Source organism: Oxyura jamaicensis, chromosome Z, assembly GCF_011077185.1.
Source record: "Oxyura jamaicensis isolate SHBP4307 breed ruddy duck chromosome Z, BPBGC_Ojam_1.0, whole genome shotgun sequence".
Taxonomy (NCBI): Eukaryota; Metazoa; Chordata; class Aves; order Anseriformes; family Anatidae; genus Oxyura; species Oxyura jamaicensis.
The window spans coordinates 59,339,555-59,354,393 of record NC_048926.1 but is presented as its reverse complement, the minus strand read 5'-3'; the positions used below and the strand labels follow the sequence as shown (position 1 = coordinate 59,354,393).

The following is a 14,839-nucleotide window of genomic DNA, read 5'->3' as shown; positions in this document are numbered from 1 at the left end:
TGTTTGCAACTTTTCTCACACAGATTTTCATATTTTGATATCCTTTTCCTATAGCTGTGGTGCTATTTGCAATGGTTATCAGCCATTCTACCACTTAAATGCAGGAGACATTTCTTGAGAAGATACGCAGAAAAAAGACACTGAAAAACAAAGGCCTGCAAAATTTGACATTCACAGCTACATGTGAATGAAATGAAGTGAGTCTGACAAAGTTGGCTGTGAATGGATACACAATGTCAGTTAATAAATCATCACAGCCTTTATTCCTTGCATTTAATTTTTTTTTTTTTTTTTTTTTTTTTAGAAATTCAGGTTACATTAATTCATGAAAATACATCTGAAAGTCTGCAGCTTATTCCAGATAACTTTCTCAGATCAGCTGTAGCACATATTTCTTTTTATAGTTCTACTGAGATTTCAGAGTACAGAATTTGATGGGCAATACAACTGACAAATAAAACCCACAGTATTTTATATTACAAAAAAAAAAAAAAAAAAAGGAAGGAAGATGGATGACCCCCAAACATAAAAATAATCCATTAAGAATTCATTTTTATCTTCAGATTTTTAGATATTCAGTAGATTTTTTTAAAGTAATTTGTCACTTCATCCTTCAACAAAGTCTGTTTTAGAAACATTTGTAAAAGTATACTCTGTGCAAACTGCAAATCATTAGCCTGACTGGGATGCAGCTTCCCTTGTGTATAAGGAAATGCTAGCTTATGAAAAAAAAATCAACTCAGGACAAAAAGATTTTCCTGTTTAGAACATATGTATGTTAGTTAGGATGACATTTGACATTTTTACCCTTCATCCACAAACTTTTAATTTAACTTTGTAACTGAAGTAAAGTAAGTGAAAAGGAGACAAGATCTTAGGTGCATCTTTACATTTCAAGTACATTTTTGAGCTAAACTGTTCTTAATCAGCAGGGGAACAGCACAACTTGGCTATGGCTTGTTTTAATATAATTGTTACAGCAATTTACCTTCGGTCTTCAGAAATGCTAACAATTGTTAGCCTGATCAAAACCCCAGAAAAACTGCTACCAGTTCATCTTTTATATTTTTAAGGGTTTCATTTTGAGATTTGAAATGATTATGTGATATTGAGGTCTGAAAATATCCAATCCTTCCCTATAAATATATATATATATATATAGCTTTTTTTTCTCTTAAAGCATTATAATTTGTTAAAATGTCTTTGCATAAAATAACAAGTACTCTGATTTTTTTAATTGTATATGTATAGTGTAGAAGCTTATAATGTATAACTAATTCAGATGTTAGATTCATAAAATCTTTGAATACCACTAGACAGAAGCTAGTTATCCTTGCTAACCCACAATAGAAGAAAAATAACATTTAGAATCATGGAATCATAGAATATCCCAAGTTGGAAGGGATCCACAAGGATCAGTGAGTCCAACTCCTCAAAACTCAGACCATGTTTCTGAGAGCACTGTCCAAATGCTTCTTGAACTCCAGCAGGCTCAGTGCTGTTACCACTGCCCTGGGGAGCCTGTCCCAGTGCCCGACCGCCCTCTGGGTGCAGAACCTTTCCCTAACCCCCAGCCTGACCCTCCCCTGTCCCAGCTCCATGCCGTGCCCTCGGGTCCTGTCGCTGTCCCCAGGGAGCAGAGCTCAGCGCCTGCCCCTCCGCTCCCCTCGTGAGGGAGCTGCAGGCCGCCATGAGGCCTCCCCTCAGCCTGCTGTGGGCTGAATAAACCAAGGGACCTCAGCTGCTCCTCACACATCTTGCCCTCCAGACCCTTCACCATCTTTGTTGCCTCCCTTTGGATGCTCTTTAATAGTTTTATGTCCTTCTTATAATGTGGTGCCCAAACCTGACCATAGTACTCAGGGTGAGGCCTCACCAGCACAGAGCAGAGTGGGACAACCCTTCCCTCAACCAGTAAGCAGTACTGTGCTTGATGCACCCCAGGGTATATCTGGTTTATTTCTCTTTGGTTTTCAATAGAACAATTTTAATACAACAGTTTTAAAAGACAGAAAAATACTTTTTTTTTTGATTCTTTATACAAACTGAATGTTTTCGTACTTATAGGTCAACTCTTTCTTTACCAAAATATTTTAATCTCCTAGGCTGATAATTCAGCAATAAATCTGTGGCAGTAGGAGCCGTAAGATGAATATGGAATCTTCCTTAGTTAATCAGTCTGTCCTTACTGTTATAAACTAAAAAAACTGAACACATCATACTGCAGTAGAAGGACGGGCCCTCAGGTACTGGTTCAAAATCATGATATGGCCAACTATTATGGAAAAACACAATGTCAAGTAGTCAGAATTTTTATGATTAAGAAAATAAATAAATAAATAATGTTTTATTTTTTGAAGCATTGTCCCCAGAAACTTCGAATCATTTTTCCAGCTGGCAAAATTTGGGAATGAAATCTCTGTTAATATTACAGGTCCCCATTTTGACAAGTGTTACAATAATGTGCTCAAAATATTGTTAATGTAGCAGAGTAAGAAGGAAAATATCTGATGCTACTAATTCAATAGACAGAAAGTAATCTGAAAGAATATTTATCACTATGTAAATAAACACTGTCATTTCATTGTGTATAATTCTTTATTAACTGCAATTTTTGTAAGTAAGAACAAAGCAAAGGATGGAGTGTCATCGTAAATTTGAAATGATGATGATACTGGTAATAATTTTACCTTGTAAAATTGTATAGGTGTAGTCTAGAAGTTCATCTGAGTAAAACGAACAGAATTAGCGAGCCAACCAAACAGCCAAAGTAACAGCTCTTTCAGAATGTTTTCTTTGATATAATAGAAAAGTAAGTCCTCACAGTAAGCAAAGAGAATTGAGACTGAAAATCTTTATCACTTAAACAACTTTAATATTCAATAATGTGGTGGCAGTAATGATTAGCATAGCAAGACCTGAGACTCTGGCTCTTCTGGAAAACTACACAAACTCACACAGACCTGAAATGAATTGTATTGTTAGTTTGCAGTAACACTTTCCTCTCTGTGATTGCAGCAACTGTGCAGGGACTGGCAGTTTGAGGCAATAGCTTTCACCTGTGTAAACAACCACAGCAAAGAATCTCATCCCTTAAAGACTGTATGTACCTTTCTGTCAAGATTTAAGTAAGGAACTATAAAGGAGGTATATTTCACAAGCAACCTGGCCATGTTTTCTGAAATCCTTCCAGAAGTGCTACCATTAAATACTAGACAGTTTGTCTATTCCATTTATTTCATTTCACAACATAGAAACGATTACAGATATTTCTGCTTACCTACTTCTCCCCCTTTCCAAATATAAGTGGAAAATAAATTGCTGGCTTAACATAATTAAGTTGTTGAATGTCATGGTAATAGTAGTACATCAGTATTTGTGGGGAAATATATATATATATATATATATACACACACTTGTCAACTTCATTATTTATAAATCCATATATACAATGGCTGTATGTGTGCGTTTGTGTACTTTTTTTTTTCATTTTCTAACAACAGCATTCATTAAGTCAAAATACTTTTTTGTTGTTGTTGAAATTGTAGGGGATTTTATTTGGACTATAGGATATTGTGCTAATATCAGTAGTGCTGTTATTTTATTAAAGTCCTAAACAAAGGCTCTGCCCCTGGGCATGAGGGCAGTCATTGAAACTCTGTGGAATATGTCTGCCTTAGCTGATCAAGTGCACTTCACACAAAACGTTTCCAGAAATCTTTAATTTTGTTATGGCTACAGGCAACAGTTATAATTGGGCCACCTGAGAATAAAATTCATGCAACTATTAACAGAAAAAAAAAATCAAACATTTGTTATTAAGTGCACTTTTTATAACACACTGACTTGATAAAACAAACTATTTCTTACGGAAGAGGTAGTATATATGAAAATATGTTTCTTAATATCTCCAGGTGTGAATATTTTTGATTTTATTGTTGAAACATTTAAAAAAATGGAACATAAAATGTACCCCAAATCCATCATTATGGGTGCACACAGTGACTACAGAATCATTTATATGTCCACTGCATGCAAATTGGGTTTTCAAGTAATACTACCATATGTATATTGAGACAGAATGGCACACAAATTTCAGTACCCATAATGCTGCAACCACCCCATAAGCTAAAAGTTCAATAACATGATTAGAAAACCCTTTTAAACAAAAGAAAGTTTACATAAATGAAAACACCTACTTTGTCCTAAGGAAAGTGCCTCATGATGAAACAGCTAAGTTAGGTACTATGCAGAGATTGTTTCAGCAGTCCATGGCTGTGAGATGTAGCAAACAACAGAAGAACATAGCCAAGTTTGTTTTCCTAACAAGTTTTAATACTGCATTTTTGCACTAGTATTTCTGCAGTCTGATTTTTTGTATGTTTGTTTTGGGGGTGGGGGGGGGGGCACAGGTGGACTGTATGTGATCCTGTTTTTTTAGTTTGTTTGTTTATTTTTTAATTATTATTAAATTATGTGGCTGCTTATTGTTTTCACTTACTAACTTGGAATGGAGAACATTTTTTCTTCTGAATTATCAAGTGAATTGGATGTTACTCTGGAGCTTTTCCTTATGTAGGAAGCCTTTTAGATTCATGGTGAATACTTCTTCACTGTAGAGCAACATAAAACGTTTGGTTCAGGTGATGACTCTACTCCCACTTTTCAGTATTACTCTGAATGACAATGTCCTTCGTGGGAACAAACTTCTTGGGAGGTTTTAGTAGCTTTAGAATCAGAACTGAATTCTGAGACTGCCCTTCACACAACTGTTGGAAGAGTTTCTGAGTTTCAGGCAGTCCTACAACTCTTGTTAGCAGTGTACTAAAGGAGTTCCCCCATTAAAAACCAAAGCGTTTGAAAGCCCCTGTATTTGCCACTTAGTATTCCAATACAAGACATCTCTTGGTCATGATACCAACTTAGCAAGTTAGCTAAAAGTAATTAGAGAAGTTCTGCATAGGAAAATTCCTTAAATCTCTGCTTGTCTTATTCATTTATGAATGAAGTAGACATTAAAAAGAAATGTCTAGTTCAACCTACGGTTTCAATTGTAATCCCTAATTTATTTTAACAAGATTAGGAAAAATTGACTCCCTTGAATTTAATCAGATCTGTCCTGGGAACATAATGGAAGTAAAAGGTAAAGAAAAATAGACCCTAGTCCTAAACAATTCCCTCTAGGATGATTTAGAGTCTTTAGAAATTTTTTATTTTCTGTTCTAGAAATGAAAGAAAACAATGTTGAAATTGTCACTGAAGATGTCAAATTACATGGCACCTTTAAAAGCAAAACCTAAAAATTACCTAGTTATTATTTATGTTTGCAGTTTAAATTTTGATGCCATAAAAGAAATTACTCACAGTGGTCCATAGCAGATAATCAATGATATACTAAATCAATAAATGCTAGCAGTCACATTAGGTGAGTAAATTTAGCATACCGATCAAAAATTTGAGTATTTTTCAGTGAGTAGCTTATTAATTGAAAACTGTAGTTTCATTAGATACTGAACCAGAAAAATCATGAACCTAAAAACTCAACTCATAAATGCCAGTTAGTTCCTTCTAGGAAAAACATTTACAGACTGGAGGTGGTTTTTCAACTTTTCTATTGTTGATCATTTTAGGGAGAAGGAGTTACGGACACTGGTTTCCCAGACTTCTCAATATTTGACCCACATGAGGTGTATACCTAGCAGAGTGAGACTGAGTTTAGAGCTTGTTGAAGAACTACTTTCTCAAGCCTTTTGTGGATGTTCTTCTACTTCACATGGACTAAATGCTCCTCATGTTCCTCATTTGCAGATGAATTCTTAATTATCTCATACAGAAATATTGTTTTTTTCCTAGTGCAAATAATGTGTAAGTGTTCTGTGCATATCCACACTATCATCATAAGAAGAAATTAAGGAGGTCTCACCTAGATAACATTCCTTGATCACAAATTCAAATGTACTATCCTGGGAAATATGAGTTTTGTGCTTAAATTCTTTAAGCACAAAGGATTCAAAATCATGATTTCTATGTAACTGCTCCAATTGGATTAAAAGGGGATGATACCACTTGCTCCTAACAGTTTCTGTAACCCATCTTCTCCTTTGCTTTTATGAATCAGTTCTTTCTCTGGCCTGGACAAAATTTCTGTCAGCCACAAAAAAAAAAAAAAAAAAAAAAAAAAAAAATCAAACTGAACTCCAATGCTAGGTGTTTGTTTGTTTGTTTGTTTTCTGTTTGATGACCATATTCACACAAAGCTAATAGTTTGACCCTTAATAGTAAGGACTGCATTCTTTCAGTATGTGTTAAAATGTAACTGAAGGACTATTCAAATGCAGATGAATGATTATGTATTAGGTGACTTAACTAGTTTATGCCTAGGCAGTAGTCTTCCTTTTGACAACTCAAAAAACAAAGACCAATGAAAGTCCTGTGGAAGAAAAATAAAACATTTTAAGGGTATTAAGATGTGAAGATTTGTATTTTTCATTCAGTGAACAAGACTGTTTAAACTGAGAAGGGAAAATTGCTGTTTATGTAACTAATTTATTTAGGGAATGGCATTCAGTACTTTTGTTTTATCACCAGCCAGACTGCTTCTAAACAATGAGACAGAAGCTTCTGTTCTAATGGTTAGACATAGACTTCTATGCATCTTAATCCTACCATTAGAACTGATGAGAAGGGTACCACGGGAGTTGACTCAGATGTTATTTATCTATTTTATTCACTAACAAGGACCAAATTTTTCTTGACTTCTCTACTTTTCCACCTTTTAGATAGTGTAGTTTTAGTCTAACACTACAAAGAACTTAAAAGTGTAAAATTCTTTGTATTTTATTGGTTGATCTCATTTTCTGATGGTAAAAGACAAGCTATCAAAATATTCTGGTAGGGAATATATATTGTGGCTTAAATGTCTGCATTTTTTTCTCATCCTGGGTCCCACTGCCAAATAGGATTGTTTTTTTATCCTTTTCTGTTGTGTGGTATTATGCTGAATTTATTTTCTCCAGAATAATTTTTCACTATTTACTTATTTTCTTTGGATTTAAAATATTTGCATTTTACAAAAGGTTACATATATTTGATCTCCATTTATCATGGATATTTTTTTTCATGGAGAATTTTTCAAATGACAGATTTGTAGTTACTTTGCTGTTCAATACCACTTGAATTGTTGCTTAGGATCAAACTAACAAATTTAAAAGTTCTTTTAATACTGCACCAAAAAATGCAGAAAACCTTCTTCTATTTGGGTTTTGGTCACAAAATATCTGACGTTGTCATAAAGTCATTTCTGCAGTGGTTTTGCCTATCCTCTCCATGTTTATTTTTTAAATGCATTTGGCATTCAAGTTTATTTCTCTTCTTTAGTAAAGTAGTAATTAGCAATAACTGTATTAAATATTATTTATACAATAATAATTGCATTCATTTATTTATTTATTTATTTATAGGCTGTAATGGCTAGTGCTAAATGATTTACCATGGATTTCTTCATAGATTTTGAGACTAAAAGACAGCATTGTAACATCATCTGTCTTCCTGAGCATCATGGGCCATGCTATTTCACTTAAGTAAGCCTTGCAGTAAATACATTATATCTAGCTAGACTGTTGCTTCTGTAAATGTGTTCAGTCTTCGGTAAGATATATCAGCACATGGAGGATCCATGGCTTTCTCTGATCATTACCTCTCTTCCGGTGTTTGAATGTTCTCTTCATAATAGATTTGCCTTATTTGTTTCCTGTAACAGAAAATCTTCTAATGATATTGCATCAGTTAGCTCTCTAGAAACATAATATCCATGCTATTCTAACAAATCAGGCCTACCAAGTATGTGTTGAAGCATAACAGCCTCTATTTACTGCTAGTATTAGCAGGTATCTAGTGGATGAACAATATCTCTCATTTAAGTTTCCCATTAAGAATGATCAGCTGTCTGTGGTAAGCATCTTCATTCTGGCTGGTTAACCATTAAGGGAAGCTTCTGGTAATATGATAGATTCTGCCATGGCTCTCTGAGCCACAGATTTAAAGAAAAGAGCTTTTGACTATTTTTGAATAGGCAAATAGTAGCAAATACAGCTTAGGAGATTCTTCTCTTCCAAGCAATATTCTGTGAAGTGTTGCTGACAGTTTGAAAATATGTATGTATTCAGCTGTAAATATCAGATATTTCGGAGGACTTGTGCTATGTCTGATTTCATTTTGATTCATTAAAAGTCACTTCTTGTTTATCAGCACTGCAAGATGTTTCTGTAATGTAGTAATTTGCCAAAAGAGTACAGTGCGTGTTATAAAGGAAAGTTAAACCAGTTTTCTATCCAAGTCAGTCTCAGCTAGATGAAACTTCCAATGAAGATTGAGTGTTTCTATTATCAAAGCAGAAGAACTGGATATTAAACCTTTCATTTATCCCTGTCATTGAGTACAATCACTGCTCAGAAGGATGCGCTCCTTGTTATCTTTTAAGGACAAAAATATTATTAGATATTGTGGTCACTGTGCTTTAAAATATTATTCCCAAGATGGATCTTTGTAATGGTAGTAAATATTCTAGTACAGTTTTTTACTTTTGGCCTTGAATGTGGGACACAGTGGGGAAAAAAGCAACGAGCGATATCTGTTGTACATGCTACCGATCTAGGCTGTTTAGTATTTAATTGTAGTATTGATGTATTTTAAAATGTCCAAGCATACAGCAAGGATTTTAAAGAGAGCTACCTAGAAGTTATAGTTCTTCAGTTAATCTTTCATTTATCTAAAGGATGAAGGAAGCTGTCTAGTTCTGTGATATGAACTGCAATCAGCTTAAAAATAATTGACAAATTAATCCCTTAACAGTGCTGCAATTGTAAAGGTGTTAGGTTTAGCTAGGCTTGTCTGATTGCCTTGTCTAATCAAGAATAAAGGTGCTACCTTTGATGTTTAAGATTTAGGAGGGACATCCCTGACCTGACAAGCTTGTATATTTTAATTATTGATCCCTTTATTTCTGCCCACAAAACCCTTTGTGTAGAGTTAGCCTTACACTAAAAGGCTAAAATAAAACTTTCTACCTATGAGGTATACGAAGATATGCATGACTTTGAATATTCAGAAAAGCTGACCTCTATTACCAATTGATATACCTACAATATAGAATAGCCTGCATTTTTTCTTCTTGTCATATTATCTTCTACTTATTATTGGAGCCACACTGAGAGCCACCATACAGTGTGAATTCATTTCAGTAGTGCTGATTGTGGAGCTGCTTCTTAGTATGTACAAAAGTATTATAATTGTACCATAAATTAATTGATAAATGTAATCAATTTTCATTTTCCAAAATGAAGAAAATCTTAGATTCCAAACCTATGTCTGCTTGAGTGCGCTGGAATGAGTGTGCTTCCACTTCAAGATAAAGAAATCTGGGCTGTGCATTGTTAAACAATACAATTTTTCTTTGAGTAATTATGTTTTGTACTCCAGGACTAACCAGCTTGGTCCAGCATGGAATTAAAGTAGATTGATAGATTATTAAACACTGTTGCATTTTTTTAAACAAAGGTATTTTCAAATTGAGGTATCTTTTCTGTTTTTGTTTGTTTTGTTTTTTGCTTTCAATCAAAAATAATCAAACAGCATATACTAGAACGTTATATAAACTTCTCCCTTTATTATGAAATTGAGCTCTTTTTTTCTCCTTTAATAGAGCATCACATTCTGTACATTTGTGGTGCACAAGTGCAGCCTATTGTATCAGTGGACACTCCAATCCTGCAAGTCCTCCCCAGAGTCCAGAGCTTGATTATTTATTTAGCTTGCATAACATTGTCCTTTTCATTCACTTTTTGCCCCTCATGGACTCTTTTCTTCAACTGCAGGTGAATGAAGCCACAGTGGAGCAGCTAGTGCAGCAGTATCCGCATATAACCTTCAGTACTGTACTACAGGATTGCAAGAGGACATTGGAACGTGCTTATCAAATGGGCTGGACACCCAATATGTCTACTGCCTCTTAAACCTCCTACACCAACACGACAGTTCCGCCACCCTGCTGCATTCAGTAGATCTAATGGGACTGCAGGGGGTTCACAACCTTTCATTGTGATATGTACAATGAATGCAATATAATTGTGAGTTTACAGAGGTTACAGTAAAATGGAAAAAGCTGTACACTGACTTTGATGTACTGTACAACTAAGTACTGCTATTGAAACAAAATTTTAGAAATGCATCGTATCTTTTTGTTTGCATAAAAGAAATACATGTCTTTGGCAGATTTCTTGAAGTGGATTCCTACTAGTTCTATGGGTAGCTTGAGTTATAAAAGATATAAAGCTTGTTTTCTTCTGTTTACTTTCTCTTGCCTTGGTCATGTGCGTTTCCTTTGATTTTTAGATGGTAACTCAATGCTAGCACCAGTGTAGATGATCAGGAGGGGCCTGTGCTGAAACTGGGAGCTAAACTTGATGCTTATTATTTACTAAAGCTACCCCAGGAATTTTAAGATTCATAGTGTATAAGAAAATTTACAAAGATTTGTGATTGTCTTACAGACTTTTTGATAATTTTACAAGTCATTATTTTGAACAGAAATCTTAGTAAATGATGATAATGACTGAATGGATATTTAAAGGACAATCATACTTCTTTTCTTTCTTTCACTTCACAGAAATGACATCTTTCATTTTGTTTTGTTTAAAATGGTCACATAATAGATGTTGTACAGATTTCCAAATCTTTTCATGTTGCAATTTTTGCAGTGCTTAACCTCACACTGATAACCAGTTCCCACCATAAAAAGTCAAGCAGGAATTGAATACACAATCAGAAATAAGTTAACAATGTCTAAGTATCTGACTGAAAAAATAATAATCTGTTGGGTTTTTTGTTTGTTTTTAAGTGATTTTGTCTGCTCTAACTATGCTGTTTTATTGCTGAACTTGGCAATTCAGATGAATGGTTAGAAACCAATAAGGGGATTCCTCTCATTTCATGTATGGTTGTTATTTTACAACAGATTTTACAATGCAAGGGATGCTTACCTCGATAAAAGCCTCTAAACATGAGGCCTATTGTAGGTATTATTTTGTAGGACCAGATGCTTTATAATACCGTGTAAGCAAAAAAAATACCAACAGTAAATACATAAAAAGGTTAATTTTCTGTGTGTCACATTGCATTCTAAGGAGTAAATTTTGACAAGGGGATAGTGAAAATATAGATATTGCAGCTTCAGTTTGAAGTTGCATTAACTTTTAAAGTATTACCATTTGGTTAAGAATGTTTTCATGTGTATAACACTGGATATTTGTTCTTCAAAGGTAACAGCATTTTAATCCAAGGTATGAAATGCTTAAGCTTCAGCTGAAGAGTTGCTGTTATTGTAAAAATGTTTTGCTAATCCAGAAAGTTTGATGCAGCGTAACCTAGAGAGCTTGTTTAGTATGGCTGTATAACTGTAAAACCGTATGTTGATTTCCATGGCATAATTTTTTACAACAGAAACATCAACTCACAGTAATTCCAGTGAGTGTTGAATGTTTTCTTCTTAGACTTTTCAAAATGGGGATGAACTAATTTCTTTTGAAAAATATATAGTAAAGTTTTAGCTTTAAATATGGTAAATACATGTGAACATGTGTAATGCTGGGCTTTCTATTTACTCCAAAATGGCAACAAATATTTTCAGAATAAAGCCAATTAATTATATTGCAGATATAGTACAGAATCTTAGTCATTTTTCTTTAATGTCTTTTTATGAGTGCATTAAAACTATTCACACAATTTGTAAGTTTCTATTTTTCCGTGACACTTTTAACCTTGCAATGGGTTGCAATAAAAGAAAAAATAAAAATGTTATGTCTTTTGTTTATCTGTGCTACTAAGAGAAAGACTGAAATCTCAATCTTGAATATACCGAACTCATCTGGACATGGTCTTCAACAAACTGATCCAAGCTGTCCCTGTCATGAATGACAGTGATCTAGATGATCTCCAGCAATCTTTTCCAGTCTCAAATACTCTGTAATTCTATTTAAATTTATGTATATATTGCAGACCTACAGCAAATAGGTCATCTTATTTCACTTCTGCCATTAAGTCACTTGCAGTAGTGTTGCATTTGACTGGCTATTCATCTGTCATATATTTTTCTGAACTAATTAATCTTTGTAGATCTCAGTGTAGCTAATTAATTTCCATGGATCTTATCGTTAACATTTTTTAAAATCTTATGTGGTATAAAAATTCTACACATAAACATGTCATAGAATCCTAGAATATCCGGAGTTGGAAGGGACCCACAAAGATCATTGAGTCCAACTCCTGGCACCACACAGGTCCACCCAACAATGCAGACCATATGACTAAGAGCATAGTCCAAACGCTTCTTAAACAACAACACGCTCAGTGCTGTGACCATGCCCCTGGGGAGCCTGTTCCAGTGCACGACCACCAGTGAAGAACCCTTTACTGATATACAGCCTGACCCTCCCTGTCCCAGCTTGACTCCATGTCCTAATTGCACTGTTGCAACAGATACCTTGTTCATTTTCTTATAAGTAATCAATATTTCCTAAATAGTTTTATAAAGATAAATAACAACGTTACATGCTTTTAATTTTTGAAACGTCACGTAGGGGAAATGGCATTTACGGAGAAAGAAAAGCTAATGCCCCGTTTTCTTTCACTCAGAATTTATAGTGGATTCAAAAACCTGCAGGCAACTTCCACGCTGGATTTCCTAGGCTGCAACAGTCCTCCTTTACCAATAGTGTCGTCTTTCCTTAAGGGAAGCTCTAAGTGTTTTCTTAACTAAAAAGTAGGTGGCTGTAGAAGAAAATCAGGTACTTTGTAGCTGCACAAGAGCCAAGGATTACAAGATGCAGGAGGGGAAATTGGTATTAGACACAAGAAAAAAAAGCCTTACTGTGAAGGTGGTCTAACACTGGAACAGGTTGCCTGGAGAGGTGTGCCATCTCTTTTCTTGCAGGTACTCAAACCTGGCTGAACAAGGCCCTGAGCAACCTCTCTGGCTTTGAAGTTGGCCCTGCTTGATCAGAGATTTGTACTAGGTGTCTTTAGGTCACCTGAGCCATTGTGTGATTATATTCTGTGATTCTAGACCTAAGCTGCCTCCCCAGCCCTTCACCATCCAAGACAGCCTCTGTTCTGAAAATGTACTCACAGTTTCTCTCTCCCTCATAAAAGGGACACCCAAATCCAGACTGCTGTGTGCTCTGCAAACATACCAGAAATATGGACCCTTCACAAGGAGTTTATAGTCTCTGCAGGACAGTCAGACAGATAACCTTGTGCTTGCAGACTCTTAGGATAACAATTTATTTTCAATCATTCACTCTTCTAAATCCAGATATAATTCTCTTTTAATCCCACTCAAATCGTCCACTTGGTGGTCACTCTAAACACTTCTTGCCACTTCAAAGGTGATGTGGGGGAAGCTTCCTTATGCAATTTAGCCCAGCAGGGGAAACAAAATACAACAGTATTTTGCATTCAGATTCAAGTTCACTCAGCCCAGGCTCCCAGATAAGTGAGTCTTGTGAATTGCCAAGTCCAAACTGGCATTTCCTCCTTCTCAGCAAGTGTTCTGCATAGCACTAGGCAGCTTCTAGTCCTCTTTGAGTACAAAGCAAATTTCTCTGAAAAGTACCACAGTATTTTGGTACTCTGAAAAGTACCAAAGGAAGAACTGAGCCCAGGATGGCCATAGATGGCCTTTCCCAGCACCATTGCCCAAAGATCTTCTGTGTTACTCCTACTACAACTGACTCTGCTTAACTCAGCCATGACCCCAGAACCCCACTGGGCTCACTGACAGAAAACATTTCTTTCCCTCTTGGTCCACCAGAAGAATTTGAGCCATCCTTAACAGTTTCCTAGAGCTGTTAAACTTGCTAATTTTCATAGCTGTGTTTTCAAAAAAACAGTATTTAGTAAAATCCCTTTTGATTTGCTCATAATCCCATTTGAATGAGAAAATAGAGTAAGTAAGAATAATTAACAGTCATTTTTTTCAGGCTCTAAGCCGGCTTCAGCATGAGCTTGCTGATGTCCACTCTGATTTCCAAGAAATACTGATGCTTTACTGATGATTTATATATACTGATACTAATACCTTACTGATACTCAATATATCTGTGGTGTCTATAGGAACAAAATAAAAAAAAAGGCAGCAGGTCACGTACACAATGTGACCTATCAAAACGTAGCAGAGGCACAAAGCAAGCCTTTCAGGAGGCTCACAGGGCCCTCCCTCTTCAGGTAATATGATCTTGAACAACAAAAGAGGAAGGACTGCATCTTACAGAGAAATGCACTGCAAAATAAGGATTGTAAAAGCATATGTAAAAATAATATATTGTCTGATCTTGTAAATTTTCATATATATATATATATATATTAATTGGGTCAGGGTTTATGCTGCTCAGTTAAGAACATTACATTGCATTACATTAACAGAGGGTGACTTTAATTATGATCCCTGTAGAGATCCCAATAAAATAAAGTTGTTTAAAGCAATGATACTTTCATCCTGTTGGTGCTTTTCTACCATCTTCTCCAGAAGTGATCACTATACTGGCTGTATTGGTGACTGATATTTTATTTGAAGTTCTGCAAAATATACAAGTAGAGTTACCAAAGCGATTTTTCAAACTACAGACACAACTGGGAGATGCTTTACATATCTTAATCATGTAGTGTCACATAAATTGGCACCACTTAAAAAATTAAGTACAGGATAGAAAACAATGTTTTGTGAGAGTTTTTGTATTTTGCTCATCTAGGTGGGTACTTGTTTTGTGTGACTTCCTGTTTTTGGTTG

General features: G+C 35.2%; 1 protein-coding gene across 1 annotated transcript in view; it reads left to right on the top strand.

Moving 5' to 3' along the window:
• Window positions 1–11,853, top strand: part of FBXL17 (F-box and leucine rich repeat protein 17) — a gene marked incomplete at its 5' end in the record, with an annotated part of 312,639 nt that extends 300,786 nt beyond the window's left edge. Inside the window, one exon of the mRNA XM_035309961.1 lies at window positions 9,873–11,853. Coding sequence (XP_035165852.1) covers window positions 9,873–10,010 — 138 coding nt within the window. The remainder of the gene's footprint in view (window positions 1–9,872) is intronic.
• Between the last annotated feature and the right edge of the window lie 2,986 nt (window positions 11,854–14,839).